At 48.2% G+C, this 23,631-nt stretch overlaps 1 protein-coding gene across 1 annotated transcript in view; it reads right to left on the bottom strand.

The window, feature by feature from the left end:
• Positions 1–13,110, bottom strand: part of LOC144174916 (uncharacterized) — a 129,908-nt gene extending 116,798 nt beyond the window's left edge. Inside the window, exon 1 of the mRNA XM_077703901.1 lies at positions 12,791–13,110. Within this exon, the coding sequence (XP_077560027.1) occupies positions 12,791–13,085 (295 nt within the window). The 5' untranslated portion in view covers positions 13,086–13,110. The remainder of the gene's footprint in view (positions 1–12,790) is intronic.
• Between the last annotated feature and the right edge of the window lie 10,521 nt (positions 13,111–23,631).

Raw genomic sequence — 23,631 nt, forward strand, 5'->3', positions numbered from 1 at the left:
AGAGTTCGTTGCAACACATCCCAGAAAAACACCGCATCCCGGCACAAAACAAAACAATGATCAATGGTTTCAGGTTGATTGCATAAACGGCAATTGTCAGACCAAGGAATAGACATTCCTTTCTCACGCAACCATGTTTTCACTGGGAGTGTTGATGTATGCAGCTTAAAGAAAAACGTTTTTGCATTTGGAGGAAGACACATACGTGTGGCCCGCTTCAAAACACTGTCCTTATGGTGGCCAATGTAAGGCTGGCGATAAACCGGCACAGGAAACAGACTCTCTAATAAAGTGTTCGTGAAAGCCTTCCTGGAAAGGGTAAACAGATATTGCAGGGAAAACCTCGGAGTAAGGAAATTGAAGGTGTCGACCACCTCCTTTAAAAACCCCCCTGGCGGCTTCGTACTGACTTCACCAGTGGAGACAAGCAAAAACGGTAAATGAAAACTTATGCGCTGTTGAATAACGTTGAGCAGAAGTGGATGATGCGTCATCTTATAGAAGAAAAACCGCGATACAAGCTGGTGTACAAACAAATGTATCAGCCCACCACCCCCAGACACTAATGGAAGAAACAAATTGTCCCTACGCATAGGTTCCCATTGGGACCCCCAAACAAATGTTGCAAAAACTCTATGTAGAGCTTGTACTTTAGAACGCGCACAGTGGAGTACTTGCAGCACATAAACAAGGTTTGCGACAAGGAAGACATTACAAACGTGCGCACGCGCAAACACAGAAAGTTCTCGCCCCATCCATGCCTGATAGGCTCGCTTGACTTTTTGGAGTGCCAATGACCAATGAGGCCCGGTGTTTCGTATTTGGTGCAAAGGTACACCTAGGTATTGAAGTGCGTCCTTATCCCAAGTAATGCCACCAAATAAGGACGGTTTCGCACCCCATTCACCAAACCAAAATCCCTTTGTTTTTTCCATATTCACAGCTGCTCCAGACGCGCCACAAAACTGCCTGGTGAAATTTTATCTAGGCGCCTTCAACTTGTCATCACTAGTTTAGTAGGACCTCACCAAACTTGCGGTATTCGAGGTAGGAGAATTCAAACAAACATACATGTTGTTCGTTCAATATTGGAGTGTGTGTCTGATTCGGCAGAGCAGGTGGCCCTTATCCAAATTGACCTTTCAAAGGCATTTGATCGCGTTTCTCATGATTTTCTATTCGCACTATTGGCAGCGGTAAATTTAGGGGATGTGTTGTTAAAAGGCATTCAGCTTTGTTACAAACAGTGCACCACACAACTGGTCGTCAACCGCGTTCTGTCTAAGCCAGTTTCGATTAAGTCGTCTGTTAGACAGGGCTGCCCCCTTTCACCCTTGTTGTTTGCCTTATACCTCGAACCTCTGTGCCTTAGTATTCAGCAGAGTGAAAGAGTACGGGGCTTTTCATCGCTATCCTGTGAGATTAAGGTCCTTGCTTACGCGGATGACATTGCCTATTCTAGTGCTGACAAAAAAAAAGCGTTCAAGAAGCCCTTAAACTCGGCCACAGACGAGGTCAGCCAACCTTGGAAATATAAGGTATATGATGTATAAACAATTTACACTTTTATTTAGTTTTAGCATTCCAAGCAGCTTAGGTGACTATTTGTTGTTTTGCGCTCGTGCAGTAAGCATCCCCAAGTTTCCACAATATCTCACGTCTAGCAATTGCATTTCTTAGACGGAAAAGCGTTTGCAGATGCGTAGTCGTGCTGCTGGCCGCTGCGCTTGTTCGCCCAGCGCAAAAAAGTGCTTCCCGCACCCTAGTTTTACGCTGTACGGTAAAAATATCAGTTGATTTTATTTCCTTAGTACCTATATTGACTTCGCTGACTCTTCTCCCTCCTTCAAGAGGCCTTATATTTTTCTACTGGCGTACCAGTCAGCGAATCGTCGCATGTGCGCTTGTGCAGCGCTTGTTTGAAGCGACCTTGACTTGGAGCTAGATACAGTGTACAAACTAACCAAGTAAAGAAAGGCACATTCTTCCATTCACAAACGTGTCCTGGCTTCGTTTCAACTGAGGGAACGAATTGCGACGACCCGTCGGCGGCCGGCGGACGAAACGCTGGGCCGACTGACTCTGTCTGAAGGCCGGGGAGCCGTGCAGTAGCGCAGCCAATTGCGAGCTCGGCTTCTCCCGACGTCACACGAAAACACCACAGAAAATGGGCGAGCGTAAAGAGAGGAGGACAGCATTTTCGAATTAATTTTTCTACTAAATAAAATCGCGTAAATGCGCCCAGAGTGGTCGAAACATGGCCTGGGGACTCCGGACTACATTTTGCGCTAGTAATCCCGCAATGTTTACATATCACTCAGTGTCCCTTTAAACAACGGTACGACTGTCCTCGGCACTGACACCTGCGGAATACCCGCCTGAACGCATTCCAGGCCTAACATAACCCAATTTTCGGCAGCCCGGACATGGGCCACTTTAAAAAAATTAAACTATCTTCCCGTGGGGAACCCTGATGAGGATGCGAGACATCATGGGGGTTCCGTGTGGTTCCATTGTGTTGCCGTTATGTTGAGTGATCTAGTGTTTAGTTGCGCCAGAGGGAATTCCGCGTCCGGGTCCACACTGGTGGCAAAGGCACGCAAGTACTGTTGTGTTACGGTGAGCAGGCGGTGGTTCTCGAGGCGCCGAAACTCGTCCATCATGTTCTTGTCTATGTTGTCGTCTCTGTGGTAGAATCGTTAGTCTCCGTCAGCGTTAGTGAGGTAAAGGTTGTTGACGTTGGTGCACCGGCTGAGAGCAATGTACACGCCCTCCTCTTCGCAGCTTTGACTTCTTCTCCTTCTTCTTCAGCGGTTCCCCTACGGGAAGATGACGACAGTGGTTGAACGCGAAGCTATCTCGTGATGGATTCTTTGGTTGGCCAATCCCTAGGGGCATCCTGCCGCAATCATCATCAGAGGCGCTGCGGAAGGGGCACGGACGCGGGACATCCCCCCGAGCAAGAGATGTTCGCATCTAATAAAGTTTGATCTCTCTCTCTTTCTCTTTCTGATTCACTTCTGCATATCAGTTGAACTAGCATCATAATAAAAACGCGTTAGGCTACATGATGGGCTCAATGACCCACTATTACTTTGAAACCAGACCCTCAAAGAGCGAGAGCGCACCGGCGGACCAATGATACGTAACCCCTAGTAAAACGTTGCGCATAGACACAATTACGGAAATACGTAAATTATATGGAGTATTACACACCCAGGCACAAATAATGTCGATGACGTTTTCTAAAACAAAAGAATGAAATGATTTCTCAGGAGAGAAACACTTAACACAGTTTTCTGTTTTTTTTTTGTCGTAATGAGAGCGTAAAGTACGCACCTTATGTTTTCCGCATTTTTTCCATAAACTTAGCATGTACGGAATTCATGCTTAATTAATTTGGCATTCCTGTCAGCCTTACAGAGATAAAAATGGTGGGAAACGTTTTCTAAAATAATGCCCTACCTTGTTATCGTGTGTTGCGGAAACATATCCCTGTTTCTATTTGAGAACTCTGTCAGCAAAAGAATTTAGTACATATGGAACGTTTCAGGGGGGAGGTCTAATTGCTGCGTTAAAGATTGTATGCTTGTACCACATTTAATTCCACATTGCCATGATGCATGGGATAGACTAAACATCCCCGCTGTGCGCGTCAAGATGAGCAAATTACTCTTCCAGGACGGTGTGTAGGTGCCCACCATACCAATTTTTTAGACCCTAATCAAAAAGTTGGAAGTGACTGTGATTACACCTAATTCAATAAAGTCCAGCACCCTTATTGGTAGTTTCGCACTTATTCTGGGTAGCGGAAGGGAGTGACGAGGTGAATGCCTTCATTTTTTGTAGAGGGGTGGAAGAATGTGCAGCAAGAGATTGATTAATTGCAAGACATATGGCACTGGGATTGAACAAAAAAATTACGCCCATCTTCCCGCGAGGGAACCTTGATGTGATGCGATGCATCGGGGGGTTCAATTGGAGTTTCCGTTGGGTTGATTCTCTAAATCGCGTGAAACGTTCAGCGTCACGTGCCCGTCGCTTCGCAGCCTTGTCTTCATTTGAAGTAACGTTGCCATCAGCGTTTGGATTGACGCTGGTACTCGATTGTGTCAAACCACTCGCTGACGGGGCTGTTGCTTCCATCGAACTACATCGGAAGAAGCAACGGAGTCGTCGTCGTCAAGCGAAGCACAAGCAAAGTCAAGCGCAGTCAAGCGAACGCACTTGACTGAACCGGCGCAGCGCGCTCACCGCTTTATATTCAGCACTTGAAGGAGAGGAGACGAACGAAGGAGATTTGCGCATGCGCAGCGAGAGCAAATGCGAGAGAGAAGCGTCAGTGAAGCGCGCGCAGCTGTTATGATAATGAGACAGAGAGAGCGCGTTGCACACAGCTATTGGCGAGAACGGAGGAAAGTTTGCGCATGCGCAGGTGGTGTGCGGACGCCGCGACAACGACAACGGAGGGACATACCCCAAAGCAAGAGATGCGTCACATCTAAAAAAATTAGAGCACAACTCAAACTTTTTATAAGCCTTCATACTGACTTGTATACAGCGATTCGTATACACGGTATCAAAATGAGAGCTCATATGTTGGTTTTTCCAGCAAGCTCATAGACTCTGGCAAATGACCATCACCTGCTGGACATAGAGCAGACAGCGTGTGAGGACGAGAAAGCCTATACTCGTTGTCTTTCCTTATGGCATGGGATATTTTGTTTTGCTTACCTCGTATATGGGAAGTGGTCGCGAATAATTCGTCGGGACTATTGAGTTTATGAGTACATGAGCACCCTTTTCTGCCCAAGTCACCGTGAAAGGGTGTTCACCACGAGACAGTATATTTTACAGATTTAATGTATATAAATGTTTGAAAATGTTCAGTGGGAATGGCGCACATCAGAAACGCCTGATGTTTCTGTACGACCCATTTATGTTGGAGCGTTCTTTGGCCAATTGGCAAGGCGGTAAAACTTGGTGCATGCTAGTTTCAGAAAACCGGAGTTTTCAGTGCGCTGATAGTGTTGCGGAATACGAGAGAAAGTTCTCCGAGCGTAGCATGTGCCATGAGCGAATACATGGGTATCACCATGGGGTATGCAAAATAAAGGAAAAAATCAAAATCCACAACGTCTGATGATATGGAGGTGGTTTTACTTACACGGTGGCGATTTCAAAAAGACGAGGCAGCTCACGCTGCAACCGCCGATTAGATAACGGGCACCGATGGTGGTGATCTCATTGGAGCCATAATATTCCTTCCGAGTAGATAACCATTCCTTCGTATCAGTAACGTATTCGCGGTCCTGCTTTTCGTTCATACCCCATGTATTTGCATTCGTAATTGGTGCGATACATCTACGAATTCGTTACGCCGCTGTTTCTTCTGGCGGCGAAACCTACAATGCATGAAGTATTACATCGTGTTCTGGACATTTACAACAACCAGCCACAAACTTGATTGCAACTCGCAAACACACCTTGCTATCAGTAGTGGCTCATGGTGGGGTGGTTAGGAATACCGCTTCAGCACACTGTGAGGACGCGTCAGCGGCAAGATTGCCGAATGTGCTCCCATTCAAGTTCTCTGCGATGGGCACCCGTGGCCAACAAAAGGCCTGTCGGAGAAGCAAAGGACGGCACATTGCGGGTACATGCAGCGAGCCGTCATTCCAAATCCGGGTCTGGTTTCGGAGATGTATGGCTTAGGCTGTGGCCGCCTCCCCCATTCCTCTGCCAACATCAGGCAACGTACAAAAAAGAAGTGTTTGATTCCCACGGCTTTCGAAATGAAAAGGCATTTAGACATTCACAAGTGCCCTCGGTGGCACACGTGTCGTGGTACCCGCGATGATTGCACGTTGATGGGAACAGGGCAAGGTACACACGGTGACAGACGCATGCCGAGAGGTGTCAGGCACTTTTCACAGCTGCCGTTTAAAGAAATAACACAATTACTGTCAACGCATGAAGTAAGTGTGTGTGTGTGATATGGGAAGGGGGAGGCGTGTAGCCGATGATTCACAAATTATGTTTACTGACGGCTACACCACCATGAATGCGCATGCGCGACGCATACCGCGACGCCTCTTCGAAAGAACACACCGCTTTACCAGATGCCCCTATTCATCATCATCATCAGCAGCAGCCTATCTACGCCCATTGCAGGGCAAAGGCCTCTCCCATTGTTCTCCATCCAATTACCTCGGTCCTGTGCCAACTGTGACCAATTTATCCCCGCAAACTTCTTGATCTCATCTGCCCATCTAACTTTCTGCCGCCCCCTGCAACGCTTGCCTTCTCTAGCTTGCCGTTTCTAGCTTGCCTTCTCTAGCTCAACGCTTGCCGCCCCCTGCAACGCTTGCCTATTAAGGGACTCAGATGCTTAAGTTCCTATTCGTCTAATATGACGTCCCTATGCAATATCACATGTGGTTTGGCATCCCTAGCTGCCATGCTGCTGAGAAAGAGAAATATGCGCATTCCCCCCCCTCCCCCCACGTTCAGGCATTTCGCAACGTTCAGTCTTTGGGCTGAAATTTCGCCTTCAACCCAGGACATAACTCGATGATAAGCTGTCTGCCCTAATGTGCCATTTCCGAAAGGTAGCGCAAGTAGACCATCCGCGGTGCATGTATAAGAGTGTCAAGGGGTTCCTGAGAGAGCAAAAAACTGGGGTTGATTTCTCTTTCATAGGAATCGGTAAAACACGACAGTGAAACGTGGAGCGAAATGTGCAGCTGAGCATGATTTGCTGGTCGGCGGCTGTCCTGAGGGTGTGCTTGGCTAGCGACGTCCTGCTGGCGGGTAGCTTCGGCAAAAGTGTACTGGCGTCATTTCCGTGACGGATATGACATCAGTGAAATCTTGGTGTATACCGGCATAAAACACTTTCGTATTAAAATATGAAACCCGAAAACGAACAACTCTAACGTACTCTTTCGTACTAAAGGTTGCTTCCCCGCAAGAAGACCCTGAGTGCAAGGGTACACCCTTTACAGGCCGCTTGCTCCGTTGTACTGGCGTCACTTCCGTGTGACGGATATGACGTCACTGAAATCTTTGTGTATCCGGGGATAAAACACTTTCGTGTTAAAATGGGATACAGTTATTCGCATAGTTTCGTGAGCATTAGATGAGGCATGCCGGCAGAATTTTTGCATGAATCGCATCGGTCCACAACAGAGCGAGCGACAGAAAGTGGAGAATGATAGAGGGGACAGAGAGCGTCGAGGGAGCTGCTTTTGATAGTGGAACGAGCGACGTTGCTGTGGAGATGTCAGTCGGAGCGCGGTCGCTCTGCCTCCGCGCTGGTTCGGTCGCCGAGCGTCTCGACGTGTCCGGTGACTCCCGTCAGCGCTTGTACGCGTTGTGGAATCGAGTCTGCCGTCACAGCAGGGCGGCAAAAGAGGAAGGATTGAGAATGAAGGCGAAGAAATGCCGATACGGCACAGGATGACAACAGAAGGAGCGACAGGCCGCCAATGACGTTGCTAAAGGGTGAAAATGAGACCATTGAGACGAAGAAAGCGCTAAGCACAGTTGGCACGGTGTACGATGGACGTGCGAGAAATGCCGTGCAGCAGACTTCTGCAGCCGGAGCAAGGTGAACGCATTGAGCCGAGCCTCAAGTTCTCGAAAGAAAGAGGCAAGATGCTCACGCACTCTTCGCAATCCGTCAATGAATGTTAAATTTGTTTCATTGTGTTACCGTGGGGCATGTGTTTCGACAAAGGCTGGGAAAGAGGTTTCATAAAATTCAGCCTGTTTCACTACAAACACAGAAATTAAGGGAAAAAATTAATTCAATTCCACTCAACGTGAAATCTGTAGGAAGTGCGGAACAGTGATTCTCGAATGTTTCCCTTGAGTTGTTGTTGTGAGTACCTGTATTTATGTTTAGTTCATTTTAGTCTTGCCTTTGTTTTTCATCCCTAACTTTAACCGCCGGATTCCCTTTCTTTCGCTGTTGTTGAGCATTGACGGCTGTCTGGCGAAGCTGGGTATTTGCCTACGAATCGGCGTTCCGGCGTCGCTGTCTTCCGCTAGCCAGCGGCCGCTGTCGCTAGAACCGTGCCATGTGATCGGCGTTTATGGCATGAAAGACCGGCTCTTTGTTCGCAAAGTGTATTCCGAGGAATTAGTTCGTCAGCTATATTTATATGGTACTATTTCCTTCCCTTTTGGCTCCTGATAGCGATAGCTAACTCAAGATGTGCCACTTTGTGATCGGTTATGTATAATTCCGCCACCTTTATTGACAACGCGTAACACCCCGAGGCTGGTTCATCAGAAGTTCAAGTGACGCGAGCAGATTGATTCGAGGTACTTTGCATAGGGGTTGTCAAGTTACCCTAACAGGACACTATGAAAGGGGATAGAGAAGGCAAGCGGGCAGTTCGGGATGTGGGACTGGCGTACGTAGAGATTCCAATGACGTAAAAGTACGCGCACCTTCAGTCTCATGTTTCTTCATTTGATGAAATAAGATATGCGGAGGGTATTCATAAGCACCCTCAAAAGAGCTAACGTTGCGATTACCTATGATTGTGATGGAAAAAATTCCTAGGTATATTTAAACCTGCTTACGCGCTTTGAATGAGAAAGCCTTCTCTTTCCCCCGGGTTACACTTATGAAACTCCTCTTTACTGCTGCATCGTGTTCATGCCTCGTTCTTCGCTTTTATTCCGTCGTTTTTTGGCGCCAATTACTTCGACAGACAGAATGGCGACGCTTCAAGCCACGGCTTCCCCAGAATCAGTGTTCCCTGTAGTTTTGGTGGACCTGTTCTAATCATGTGCCGTAACGTTCACCTCTCACGCGATAAAACACCAGCGCCGCACGCACTACTCTAGCTCTGATTCCGCCGCTGGCGAAGTGCTGATGGAGTGTGGTGGTAACGCCCTCACACCAATGACTGTAGAGCCTAAAACTCGACTTGAGTGCGCGCCTTGCCCCTCCTATTTCTTCCTCTTGCCTGCCCACTCTTTTGACCCCTAAACCCCACTCCCCCAGTGCAGGGTAGCAAGCCTGGCCCTACACCTGGTTAACCTCCCGGTCTTTACGTCGTTCACTCTCTTCCTCCTCCTTCCCCCTCATCTCCTACACTGGAGACCCGTATTCGATTCGCATAGGAACTCTAATGTACCCCATTTTTTTCTTGCTTCATCGAAATCATTCCCATAAGTACTTCGCCACAAATTACGACATTTTTGTAAGTTGTTTTTACTCTTTACAGCGGTGAGCGCTTTCTGTACCGGGCAACGTCACTTTTACAACAATGGGCCACGTAAGGATTGCACCTTAAAAATCCCGTTCCGAAGAAATTTTAACCGGGGAGCAATGTCATGCGTTTTATGAATTTGGGCTTCAACTTGCATGTCTGAAATTTCAATACCAGCACTTCATCCATTGTACTTCATACTTTCACTAGTGCCTTCTTGTTTTGCTTAATTCAGGCAATACCGTTCCGCACTGGCATTTTTATTCTAACAAAACTGCTGTATTTTCGGAATGAAACGATATAACTACACATCGTGCACCCACTATTTACTTTTTTTGGCAATTTCGTTCATCAAGTAAGAATTTGCGGGTGATGCTTAGAACATTATAAGAGTGCGGTGAAGACGAAAGCCTATAGCTGGACCTTTGTAGGTCGGTTGTTGGACTTTCCGGTGAACTTTCGTGTTTCTCTCGTCGGGCGCAGCCATAGCTTCGTCCATAGCCTCTTCCGCCGTGACGACGGTTACGACGAGCGGCATTTCGAGCGGCTCGAACCTCTTCCGCCATGGCGTACTTTCTCGGCCTTCGCCGCCAGCGACTAGAGATTGGTGCGTCGTCACCCATTGCTATGTGGAACAAAACTCTGAGCGCGCACTGTGACGTATAGCGGGCGCGTCCAGAACGTTCTACTGTCCGTCGCCCATTCTCAGAACCCACCTCCGGCGCTGTTGTTTTCTTTTCTTAACGTACGCTCCAGGCTTCTGTGCGGGCCTGCGTACTTGAAAACGATTTTCTGTACGCTGTTCTGTACCTCACGGCGCACGCACTTGAAATATGCATATCTAAGCCTTACGCCTATAAAACATAGTTTCGCAAACTGCTAAGCAGTTGAGAGTTGCCAACGTGTAACGTTCCGCCTAGTTCAACACTTTGACCAAACGTTGGCCATGCATCTCTGCAGTGGCTTGTTAGCCACACTTTACTGCTCTCTAAAGCACAACCACCCCACGGTTCGTTTCGATCCAAAGCTGCATGGTCAATCTATACTGTAATACTTTGGTCTAGATGGGAAATGCACCCCACTCAGTTGCTGACCGCCCAGTTGACCAGCCAGAGTCGACTTGAGTATGATATGTGTGGTTTCACGGGCCAATAAGCGAAGTAACGAATTTTGGATATATGTCCTTCCCGTTCTCTCGAGAAATTCCAATTCCTCCTCTCTCAATTGAAGCGGGCATTGTCGGCCAGTGGGTGAGGCCTCACTAGCACCGCCACCGCCACCGTTACAGCCGCTTGGACTCCTGTCCTAAAAACATTTAAAAGCGAGCGATGTTACCTGAACCATCGCCGTCAACACACGAATCACCGTTATACTTAGTAGATTCTGACGCTAGGTGGTCAACATATACTTTTTCTGGATGTGTACGTGAATAATAAAGGCATATAACATTTCTGATATGAGCACTTTTTTTCTGACATTTTAGCTTCTAAAACTTTTCTTGCGTGCTCGATTGGAAGTACAAGTCAGGTATAGCGGCTTCAGACAAGAGGGTTGTAAGTGTACGAAGCACTACTTTCTTTGTCCACATTTCGCAGATACTCAGGAAATCTCGGTACCGCAGCTTGATGCGTTAAGACACTAGACCGCACGCATTTGACCACACCATATGAGCTCCGCAGCGCTTGCTCTTAGGCCGCCTGTTGTTTTCTGCAGAGCTGAGTGAAATGGCGGCAGCTGGGTGTCCAAACAAGGTCGCGCTACCTTGCAGGCTCAAAAAATGCGTCGCTTTCATTTAATGGGGGGAAGTTGTTGAAGTGTTCTTTTGAAATTTGACACACCCCTTAGCCACACTTCGTGTTACGTCACTCTTATTACTCTTCTGGTCCCATGCCCTTTTCCCCGTCATTATTTGCTTTTGTACCATACATGAGCCTCGGGATGGGTGGTGAGTGAAACTGTACCGCACAGTACCAATGACTGGTATAAATTTGGCTTCCGAACTTAAAATACCTAGATAACTAAGTTATTCGTATCGTTTGCCATGCTCGGTGTGTAGAAAACTACAAGTTTATATACGAACATTATTTGCATTTCCAATATATGATTAATGTGTTACGCTATAAGTGAATGGCTCGCCTCCCTTTTACTATCACATTTGTACCCGCCTTGATCTTTCCAAGAGTGAATATTACCCTCTTGATAATGTTGCAATACCTCGGCTTATTCTTGGTGTATCACCCCTTGCTTGCCAACCCAAATATAATAAAATTACCAGTCAACATGCATGGTTTTCTAATAAATTACAGTAAGAAAGCATGGCCTCTGTTCCCCCGCCGAGACGCTATCCGCTTTCAAATTGTGCTATTGGCGTTCAGACTTTCCGAAGACGGCGAGGATTTCTATAATAAAACAAATTATTGATCGGTCACAAGTTTATTATATAACCATGGGCAATTTATTGGCACTTCCCAATAAAAAATAAGTAAAACGAATTTATGGTGTAGCAACCGTTACAGAGAAATGCCGGTGACAACTGCCTGAACGAACGCCTTCAAAGACATGCCACTTTTTTACATGGACTACACTGTTTCATTATACTGCAGACGCGTTTTACCTAAGGTGTGTGGAAGCCGCTCAAAGAAGACACGGAATCACCTAGAAACGTGCGGAAATGCCGGGAGACGTGCCTGCGCGCCAGCGTGCGTAAACAGCTCCACAAACAACGACGTGGGGCTTGCTACCGTGTGACAGCATTACTAAATGTTCACTGAATCGAACAGTTATTGACTCGAGCATATGTCAAGTGTGCCGCATTGATCTCTCTTAAACTGATTGCCCGACAGGAGCAAATGGTAGTGAGGGCTACCCGTGCAAAACCGCTTTATTGGAAACTTGGTTGCTGTATCTGTCTCATTCCACGGTCTGCTGCGCGAAGAGAAAAAGCTTACACTCGCTTCTTTATTCTCTGGACGCATTGTCCCCTCACTCAATTCGTGTGAAACGCAAAATCATAATATACGCTCCCTAATGTGACCTATACTTGTAACAGGGAACATATTGACGCATTCTGTAAAAAGAAAAAGGAAAGCCGCCCTGTATGTGCCATGAACAGTCCGGAAGGCCGAATGCACGTTGGCCTCATGTGGATGACGGACGAAAAATTGCGTTGAGCGAGAAAGAAATACAACAGTTTTAGTTCAGCAGACCACATCCCATTACTAATCCGGAAACCTGGAGCGTTAGTGATCACAGGTGATGTCAAGCCATCCGGGTCATGTTAACTGTTGACGACAGCAGTGGCTGCGAAAAGTTCGGCATAACCGCTGTGTGTACGTGTCTACCCCTCGCATGTACGATGGACCGATATGCTAGGGATTTTTTAGATTTAGAGTGTTAGAGTTCAGTGGCGAAGTGTAGCCAACCATATCACATAAGCCGTTGATGACAGCAGTGGTTGCAGAATTTGAAGTCTACAAAAAGCTCGTGCGTGTCTCCCAGTCGAAAGTACAATGGGCCGCTTTGTCGTAACTGTGAGCGATATAAAGTCTCCGCGTGCTCACCGGACATGTCGTCGCCAGGCAGCAGCAGCAGCAGCAGCGGCGCTGTGGTGTCAGCGTGGCGGCGTCGGCGCGGAGCGGCAGCAGCACGTGGTGGTGGGTCGTCGTCCGGCGCGCCGAGGTCCGCCGCATGTCTGTGCCGGGCCGATGCCGCGCGCGTCGGCCACTGGAGCTCGCGGTGCGGCGGAGACTTCGCGCGTGGCCGGCGGGCGGACGGGCGCGGCCCGCATTGAGCGGCGCCCGCCTCTCGGAGGCCGGCCGACAGAACCGCCCGCCGAAAGGGACCACCGCGACGCATGCGCGCCCACGGCTCGACCCGCCCGGCCCAGACGCGCCGAGCCCACCCGGGCCCGAGCCCGGGGCCGGCTCCGCCAACGCCGCTGCCGCGCGCCGATTGAGAACTTCGCGAAGGGGGAAGGAACGCTCGAGAAAGTAGCACAAATGCCTCCTCGTCCCGACATCCCCCCCTCTCGTACTTCTCTCTTCCCGCCTTCTCCGCCGCCTCCTCAGTGGCATACGTCCCGTTCGGGAAACGGGACATCGCCTTCCGGTTTACGATGCCGCCTGAAGTGCCCGCTCTCTCTCTCTGCCCGCTCTCTCTCGCTCTCCATCCCGCCAGGTTTCTCCTCGCCTCACGGTGTCTGTGTAGGCGGTTTCGGTCAAGGGCGGAATTCTCCCCTCTCCCCTTTATTTCTCCCGTTTATCGTATTTGCGTCGCCGCTTCTTCCCTCTCTTCGGTTTTCTCTACCACCAACGCCGCAACAGGTTGAGACCGCGTACTCACTGTTACGCCTGAGCCAGACGACGAGTGTCACGACGCGAGAGTTCAATCCGTCATCTTGCACTGCAAATAGGTTTTCCTCAAAAGACACTTCTTAATAACTATGGTCACTTCTGCTGCAACCCCTCATTCGATGGCTTGGTGCTCGCATGGTAAGAAAACAACTAAGCCTTCTCCTGCCCCTCATCTAATTATCACCATCATTATCACCCTATGTTATTAATAATCAATGTCGTTATAAGCATCGTCATCATCGTCCTGTTAATGCCTCCGTCAGGGCGAAGGCTTGTCCCATAGTCCTACAACACGTCTTATTCTGCATAATCCAAGTTTATTCTTCGCTGCCGAAGTTTAGTGTTACGGCGGAGGGCTTACAGATCTATTTAGACTCGTCTATGACGTTAGCTGCGCTGACTTCCATAGTGCTTTGTTTCACATTTTTTCTCACACGTGCGCTATTGTCAAACAGAGGTCAGAAATTATACGCTCGGCAGTTGAGGCCTAATCAGCTGCGCCTAGAGAAAAAATCTTCGCGAATTTTCTGTTTTCCAAAAAAGTTCATTATTGTTTTTGTTTAAACACTGTAACCTCATTTGCCTTCAGTCGCGCATTCATGCACGGTATAGTCTCGGAAACCTAACTGATACTTGATAAGGACGCAATATTATAAGCGAAACTCTTATTGAAAGGAACGCTCCTTTGGATAGATAAGTGAAGCCTCTGCAGTCGTCGGCTGCTATCAGGAGGACTATACTCTACAAGAGAACTCGCCGGGTGAGGGCGCTGTCTTAGGAACAGTTGTTAACTTTCCGGACCTCCTAATGATCCGCTAAAAGCTCTTGATCTTTCGTATCCAATCACCCCAACTCTTGCGGCATTCGATGGACACAGTCAATTAGTGAGCGAATTGCCACTTTTTATTGTAAGGAAAACGGGTTCAAGTAAAACTTACAAAAATTAAAACATAAACGAGAGTTCGTATACTGATCTTGACGACATAAAAAAGAAGGGGTTGCAGGGGCATGACCACTTCTTCGAAAAAGACGCAGGTTTTACACAAATCAAGCAGCCAACGCGAAAGAAAAATCTACGAGGCATATCGTATTGGCGAAGAAGGTGACGCGTGTATCAGCATCCCTTCCGTGGCATTGTCCAGAAAAGAAGGGTAGTTCCTGAATCCCAGGTTTACGCGCACACGTTTAAAATGAATTTTTCTCTCTTGTTTTCCTTTTTTATGGCGCATGTGCCGACAAGGTAACGTGTATGTGTGTCTAGTAAAAATCTCAGTTGAAGTCTTGCGTTCGTCCCGTGCTTTTCCTTCCTTCCGTGTTCCGTCCTGTAGCGCAAGTACAATGCATCCAGCGACAATTTCTTCCACCATTTCTTCCCACAGGTGGGCGAAATTGATGTAGGTTCACATTTTACCTAAACTGAGCTGAAAACAAGTACATGCGGAATAAATGGAAGACTTCTAATACCACTGACCTTGCAAATGATCAGGGTTCTGCATAAAAAAAAAAAATCAAGGAAGTGTCCACTCATGCACAAGACTTAAATGGCGAAGCTTTTCTAGGTGATCACTGACGGACACAAATTCGACTTTAAGGGCGGTATTCTGAGTCCCCCTCCACTCCAATCGCTCCCTCCACTCGGCTGAGGGGAGGATTCCGCAATGCTGAGGCATGGGGAAGTGGATTTCAAGGTTCAAGGGTCTCCTCTACTGGAGGAAGGACTCAGAATACCAGGGTTAGTATCGCTGCGGTGTCGTGGTTGACGTCAGCAGCATGGCATTTCAATGAACTTATAATATATATATATACATATATATATAAACCCGTTTATAGCGAACTGCAATATGCACCGCGATTAGTTGATATAGCCAAACCCGCCTATAACGAGCCTATTGTTATGAGTTCGCAATCCGCGAGAGCCCCCCCCCCCCCCCCCCCTCCCTCACCAACTCCGCCATCCGCGTATGCAGAAACGAACACAGTACAGTAGCCATTACCATACCAAAATAATCCATTTATTGCAAGTAATAAAGCTATTTTCCGCCTTAACTGCCAACTTTGCAAAAAAAAAAAAAGCGGTGATTTTTGTTTTCACTTTCGTTTTGGCGGCTTCAACTAGCATAGCATTCTCTACACGAAACATTGTTTGCACCAGTTCGAGTCCGCGTCCTCAAAAATCTAAGAAGCATTGGCGGAGCACGTCGACTGCCGAAAGCGCTTCATTATCAGCGTCGGACGAATTTCACTCGCCCCATCATCAAGAATGCTGGCGAGCTCTTCCCACAGTTCACCGATGCGGCTGTCTTGGTCCGGACTCGCTGACAGGGCGGGTTCCGTCGCGAGTCCCGCGCGTCGGAAACAGTCACGGAAGGTATTGGGCGTCACGTCGCTCCGTGCGAGGCGCAATGTCTCAGTGGCGTCTCGTGCTTCGTGGTCGCGGCTAATCCACATCTCAATCGCCGCTCCGAGATCATGCATTTCGGCAGCCATTCTAGGCGCCCAGAGTTCGATATATCGGATGTGAAATTCGTTATAAGGAATATGTTTCCCATGTATTTCCGTAACTGAATTATTTTTGTTCGATATATAGCATAATTCGCTTTATCCGGGTTCATTATAGCCGGGTTTGACTGTATGTTGAGCAAGGCCAGAGGGAGCTCGTCGTTTTGGTCGACGTTGTCGTACGCCGCTCAGCAAGCGCGACTTATCGTCTCTAGCGGATGATTTGCACTCCGAGCCTCTCGAAGCCTCGGCCGTGAGAACTATCCACGGCCGGGCCATGTGAAGTCAATGACCACCTACAGCAGCTTCGACATTCAATTCGTGGCTCTTGTACGGCTCAGAGCGCATGCGCGCGGCGACACGCGGATGAACAAATGAGGGGAGTACGCTATGATGTGTCTTGCTTGTTCTGAGCAAGTGTTGCCACGATATAGGCGAACGACCGGCTCGAAGCTTGCGTGCACGAGCGTTCGGCATTTTCTTGGTATTTTTAACTGTGGACACCAACAAAATCTCTTTGCCCAACAGCTTCGGGGTTGTAAAGGTAAAATAGAACCAAAAAACAGGACACTCATCGTATGTACCTGCGTTTTCTCTACCATTTTATTTATGGCTGTCTTTTCCTCCATTTCTTTTCTTTTCTCGTGCGGTTTGTGTAAAAAAGTCGGCCTCTGTCTTCTCTCGCCACTCTTTTACCTCGTCCTCTTTCCAAAAGAGTGCACAGGCGAACCGCAGAGAGGGGGCAGCGCTTCACCTGTCCCACTTTGTGCAGCGGAGGAGGCGGACCTTTTATCGAAAGTTATTCACACTACCTGTTGGTGAGAATTTTTTTTAATAGAGCAGACAGGTAAACGTATCAAGGGGAGCGAGATGTGACAGAAAAGGGGACCAGAACGTCTCTTAGAGGCCCCTCTTTTTGGAGAAAGCTATGGAGCGACTCCAGAAAGTGTCAGGCCATCGTACCTGTCGCGGGTCGGATCTATCGACATTTGAAGCGCCCTCACCTGACGTTACCGGTGCGGAGCATGGGCCCTACAATCTCAGAAATGGACTAGTGCGTGCAGCCAGGCCGCAGTTCGGGCACTTGAGGAGTCGCGCCGGAGGGGGGACCGTGTGGACGGGTACACTTGCAGCGGTGGAGGAAAGGTTGGGGGAAAAGGGGGAGCTGGGGTTCGAACCCGTCATAGCTGGTAACGTCGCAATCACTAGAGCACATCTGGTGTGAGGACGAGAACGGAGCCTGTGCAGTAGCAACTTCCTCGCGCTCCTTGAGGCTGCGGGTGAGGGATACGAGGGAGGGAGGAACGCCGTTCCATGTTACGGAGATTGGCACCCGCTCTTTGCGTTTTGTGCGTGTGTCATAGAGAAGTCCGGTTATGGCTGCCTCTACTGTGTGAAGAAGAGATGGAAGGGGGTGTAGTTTGTATGAACTTACTGCGCCCGTTTGAAACATAGCCGAGAGTCATAGCCATTTGAGAGGCGTTTTTCGCAAAACTACGACGTCCCCTGCCCCGATAAGTTCCACTGCGTTATTTCAGTTTACCGCTGTTACGACCAACCATATTTTTAGGTATGGTTGAGAAACCAGAAAATATTTTGAAGAATTTGCCGGCTTTAAGGTCTAACAAAGATTTCTGAGTGGGTGTTCAAGAAGATATAGTTACCAACATTATGGTTTTGCTTTTTTTACTAAGCAGTGCACACTGGTGTATACAGGCCGCTGTTATGCCGCTTCTGCGCTGCATGCTGTAGGCGAGGGAAGAGCATCTTCAAACGATTTACGCTGTTAGTCTGAGAAGCTGAAACATTCCGAAAAATCCCTTTATAGCTAGCTTTTCCACACGGATGCTGTTATGAAATGGTTGTTGCTCTCGTGCGACAGTGATGAATTGCGTTCCCTCCCTTCCCCCAGGATTTCATTCAGGCATTTATACACACACCACTAGCACCCCCCAACACCCCCGAAAAGGATTTCGACTCCCCCCCACCCCCCCCCCCCGAAAAAAGGACATTCCACAACCACGAGCATCCCGCCAAAGGATTTATACACCCCCCCCCCTCCCAACAACCCCCAGGACAATTTCGACACCCCCCTAAAATCAAAATTTTGGATAAACCCCTGGTTTCACTCTGTCTGGCGAGGGTCTCGCCTGAACACGCTTCCTGCCCTGCGACCAGTGTCGACAGCGGCGAAGTCTCACGGCAAGACAAAGGATAGGACGATCACTATTTGGACATCAACTCGCGTTAGTCGTAAACGCCCCGCCGGTCCCTCTCTGTTGTAGGGTCACTGAGCCACTGAGCCGCGATCCTCCCCCCCCCCCCCCCCCCCCCCCCCGAAAAAAAAAACCATGGCGGCGCCGCGCTGCCCTCATAATTCCTGTAGTGAGTCGGACCATCTGTACCTCTGTAGTTCTGTTTAATGCCTCGCTGCCATCCATGTTGTCGCTCTGCCCACGAATAGTCTGTTTGCGGTATCTTGGAGCGCGATGTTAACCGTGTCCTTTCCTGGCTGTCTTGTCTCCATGGACAATACAAGCAGCAGTCAGCGCTTGATATACTGCGATCAGCCATGAAATTTATATGAATGACGTTAATAATTGATTTGTTTTAGGATTTCATTAAATAAAAAGGCTTGTGGACCGGTGGAAGGAAAACGTGTTATCGAAAAAGGCCAGTGAGGTTGCGCGTCTGTGATATTCCGTTCTAAGACACGTAGTACAAGCCAGGCACATTCAGTGGAATACAAAACGTTAATTAAACATGTTGCTATTCCGCACGCGGCCCCTAAACCTACCTAAAAGATAACAAGACCGCTATTGAACATTGTTTTTGTCAATAAACAAAAAACAAACAAAAAAACTCAAACCACCCTTATTTGCAAAAATGTAGGGTAGAATTGAGCTAAAAGTACATTTTAGAATAAAGATATCACTGAGTAAAAAAATTGTAGCTTTGCTAGTGCTCGAACCCGGGATGTTTGTTCTAAAACCCACGACTCTGCCCCAGGCTATTGAGCCCGAACTTTTTTTTTTGTCTTTATTCAGTGAAATTGAAACCACATCTTCCTCAAAACCGTATCTTCACAGCTAGGGATGAAAAAAGATCGGTGACATTTGCATCGCATATATCCCCTATATACATAAAATAACATAATCTTTATAATTCAAAATTATGTGTACAATTATGTGTAATGTTTCTGTAAAAGTAGCATGAGGCGAGGCGTCAATGTAACGTTTTCACCCAGTCCGCAGGCTAACACACCACCGTACTTGAACTCCGAGTGCACGACCACTATACAACCACTTGTAATACTCATAAACTCAAGGTCTATATACACATATTTACAATGTAAACTCTAAACCCCGGTTGATGAGGAGTTTTCCAAATATCGTAACCCAATCAGAGGGCTCACACATCGCTGAAAATGCACTCTGCGTGGTGACCCCCATGTCGCTGAAGTACTCCATGGTGCGGCGCGCGCCAATGTCAGCATTGCAATCTACATACCGATATCTCCACAGACTGTATAGATTCCATGCAAACAAAACAGGTCGTAGGGTCGTAGGGCACTTCACCACGGGAGCGCACAACCATGTACCGTATGGAAAACGAACTGATGACAACCGTCGTTTGACAGTTCTCTGCAGGCTGTCCCATAAAACACAGCACTCCGGCAATGTAACAACGCATGGTGAACACTTTCAGGCACTCCTCACAATTTACAGATAGAACAAAAAATTGCGCCCACCTCCCCGCGAGGGGAACCCTGTGTAGATGCGACGCATCGTGGGGTTCACTTGGTGTTTCCGTTGGATTGATTCTTAAATCGCGTGAAACGTGTCGGGAACGCGTATAATTATTATGTTTTATGATTATTATTATTTTTTATTGGCCAATCTTGGTCAATCTCTCTAAGTGGTCAATCCCTCTAAGCTTGGGGCTTCGCTGTCGCAACGACCTTTACTCTATCATTGTTGCTGTAAGTGGGAGCTTCTTTTCTTTTATTGCAAGTGTTAATCATCGCCCCATCATGCGTTGTATAAGTAGCTTCTTGACGTAGTTTGAATGAGTAAAGGATATAAGGCGCGTTCGTAGCATTTGATTCTGTCTCGGTTTTGTGGCGCAGTGGGAAGAGCACCATGTACCTCGCGTTCCGCCCACAGGGTCGTGGGATCGAAACCGGGCGCCGCTAACTATTATTGGGAGGGGCGTGGATGGACAACAACGCCGTATGGAGGGACAAGGCGAGTGAATGAGATGCAGTCCCATCTAAAATGCCGCGTTCATGCACCAGAGCCTTTTTAGCAGCTGCATAAAGCTCTAAAAGGAGCGTTCCAAGATAAGCAGTGAATGGCGCTGGTTGCTCACAGAAAATTCTGAGCTTGTACACACAAGAGAACGGAATCCCGCGCCGCATCCTCATGGCAGCCTTCTTGTGGGTTTTGTCAGGTTCGTCTCAGAATTCTCAATTGAGGCTGCTTACTATAGCCGGCGTAGCGGCTAGTTTCCTGAAGCAAAGATGGCGCGCTATAGTCAATGTCGAGCTAGCGTTCGTGCAATTAGTAATATGCCATTTGTCGAGTAATGCAGTTCTACCCATGATGAAGCTTCCCCAGTACCCACACAAGTAAGATTTGCAGGCCTAGTTCGTGTAGCGCTTGGAGTTGGGGGAATTTAATGCCAAAAACACGACGGAACCACCCCCATCAACATAAAGTATGCATCCACGTCGCATGTTCCGGAAAGGAGAACGAAAACGACGATAGAAGGGCACTGGCCGCCACCATCGTTTGCTAGGGGGAGCGGAGGTGGATTAGTGATTAAAGAAGTCCGATCAAATTACAATCAGTGATGTAGCCCTGGCCAATCCCCCCTTGCGGGTACGTGTTAAAAACATTGAGGGCATCACCATCATGATCGTCATCTTCGTCGTCTTCTCCGCAGATCCCATGGCCCTGTGTCCTATCCTTCAACATCAGGTACGAAGCTTTCAGGGCATTTGCGCCTACTAAGCTGCATTTTTATACGCTCACCCGAACTAGTTTCATGCATTACCCTGTGACAATGGTGCAATCCACCGATATCTTTAACTGGCTGGAGACAGCGTCTTTATGTCGCAAACATTTTAACCATACGAAGTCCTTTTTAACACTAACATCCCAGTTGAGACCCAGGAGTAAACAGAAAACCACTCATACCCTTTGCTTTCATGCATTTTTCATGTTAGAAGCCCATATACGCAGGCCCTTGGCGCACGTGCGCTGACAAAGTGCCCGCGAACTCCAAAAATAAAGCAAAAAAAAAAAATCCCGGAGATTATTTTCCTACTTTTTGTGGAATCAACACATCCACTCCGCGTCTAACCCCACTGGTAGTCTCGGCAGCGGCCCACTAAATAAATGAGCCTCTCTGCAACATAGCCCTGGGCTGCTCGGGCGCCAATCGCTGCAGAAGTCTGCGGCCAGCTGCCGCCGTCTGTATCGCGCGCTGTTCGGGGAGACCGAAAGCTGACTGCGCGGAAAAGAAAGCAACAAGGGGACGCTTGCTGAGTGAGTCTCGCCGCTGTAAACTTGTTACAGCCGACCGGCCGACCAGTAACGGTAGTTCTCGCGGCGATCGCTGCCGAACGCGCGGCTGCGCTGGGACGACGCAGGCGGTAATAGGCGGAGGGATCGGAAAAGGAGGAGGGATCCCGAATCCGAGGCAGCGGACTCAATAATTCACCGTCGGCCCCGTAATCGGAAGCAACGGACAGCTTTCATCATTACGCATTAAAGCCGTGCCTGAGTAATGCGATTTGGCGCGCCGTGGCGTCCTCCCCCATCGATCACGGTTTTTCGGCGATAATTGAGTCGTATGTACTACCGACCGGCCGACGGAGACGGACGGAGCGGGAGACGGGACCTCACTGGGCCCGTCCTCCACCTCCTCCTCCCCTCCCGTTCCACAACCTTCAGCTTCCGCTCCTCCCTCCCACTCTCTCCCTCTCCCTCTCTCCGTTTTGCTCTTCTTGCTCCTGTCTAATGTGCCAATGCGTGGGCGCGTATACGTGCCTGATTGGTAGTTCCTAGTCCGAGACATATGGGCGGCTTGCGGAAAGTGGAGGGGGAGGCAGCAGGCGGCATCACGTTCATCTTACGTCCGCAGTACTCCGAAAGCTAAAGTGATTGGAAAGGCGACTGCCACGCCGGACTTTTCCGCGTGCTCGACGGCGAGTTCTTTCTTCAGGAACCTGTAGCGGTAGCATTCCCTAGGAGAGATATTTCACATTCGGGGATTGTGCGATCAGCTCTGGCTGAATAAGGAATCCATTCATTAAGTTATCAAACTCTGCTGAACCAACAAGCACAGTGTTTCGCCGCTTTCCTGTTGAGAGGCCTCCTTAGACATGGATTATTTACAGAGGTTCTGATACCACTTGCCCAATTAGTCTCCAAAGCAAACCGCCATTTAAAGTGCGGTCTTAAAATGTCTCTGGGAGCCTAGTGGACGTATTTTTTGACTAAATATTTCTCATTTAGCAAGCTTCTGGCTTCGGTGATCACGCGACCGAATACATTATCAGAACTATAAAGAAGTTTGGTGTAATTAGAAGTCATATTTAGAAACATAAAGGGTTGCGCACCTGTAGGATTCTATTCAGATGTCACAGAGTGCTCGATGTAGAAACTGAGATCGTTTATGATTTCAAAACCGCTAACAGGCGCGACAAGCTGATGTTTCCTGCTGTAGTTCAGGCCAATTCCGGAAGAGCGCTATTTCGGATCTCTCTGAGATTGATACTTAGGCGCACTCTTGTATCAAAGCCCATAAACGAAGTACTCATTGCCCGTCGTTCTGTGATTTATTTTCTATTGCTTCGTTTTATAATAAATGCCCGATACCGGCATGGAGTCACCCAGCACCTAAACAGTCCTTCCAAGACTGCGTTTCGCCCCGTTATTTTCTTGTCGTGTTAGTTCTCATGGCAATATTTTTGTCTAAAATTTATGAACGGGTGCAGTCGCTTAACATAACGTTTCCCTTGTTTTCACTACAGTGCGCCATATATAATGAAAGCTTTATGCCTGTCTTTTACCTATCCTTCATCTTCCAGGCGATGGGCCAGCTTGTCCCATTATGCACTGCCGAATCCAGAATATTGTCCCGAGGATGTTGTAGCAGCCCGTGAGCGACCATCCTTCCTCTCACGACGGAGGGGTGGTCAGCCGCATTACGGGTACCTTGAAACAAATGCGCCCGTACTGTGTAAGGTTGCTGTTGTGCCCGTGACCCTGCTATGAAGCGTGATTCTACGTAAATCACGGGGTTCCCGCTAGTCCAGGCTACATCCACCCAAAAACCTACTCTATCCTCCTTTGAGGGCCATTGCCCGAGCCACAAGGGAGCCAGAAAATTACAAGAAGGTTGATCTGGAGATTTCGTGCATATAATTAATTGATCTAGTAACGAGCCGGGCAATGAGGTATAGTTGGTGTCATTTAATGACACAAATATGTGATATTAAAAGTATCAATTTATTTTCTCAATCATCAGCTCAGTTCGAG

The sequence above is a fragment of the Haemaphysalis longicornis genome, unplaced genomic scaffold (genome assembly GCF_048455015.1).
Source record: "Haemaphysalis longicornis isolate Haplotype H1 unplaced genomic scaffold, Haemaphysalis longicornis Haplotype H1 scaffold_3, whole genome shotgun sequence".
Lineage (NCBI taxonomy): Eukaryota > Metazoa > Arthropoda > Arachnida > Ixodida > Ixodidae > Haemaphysalis > Haemaphysalis longicornis.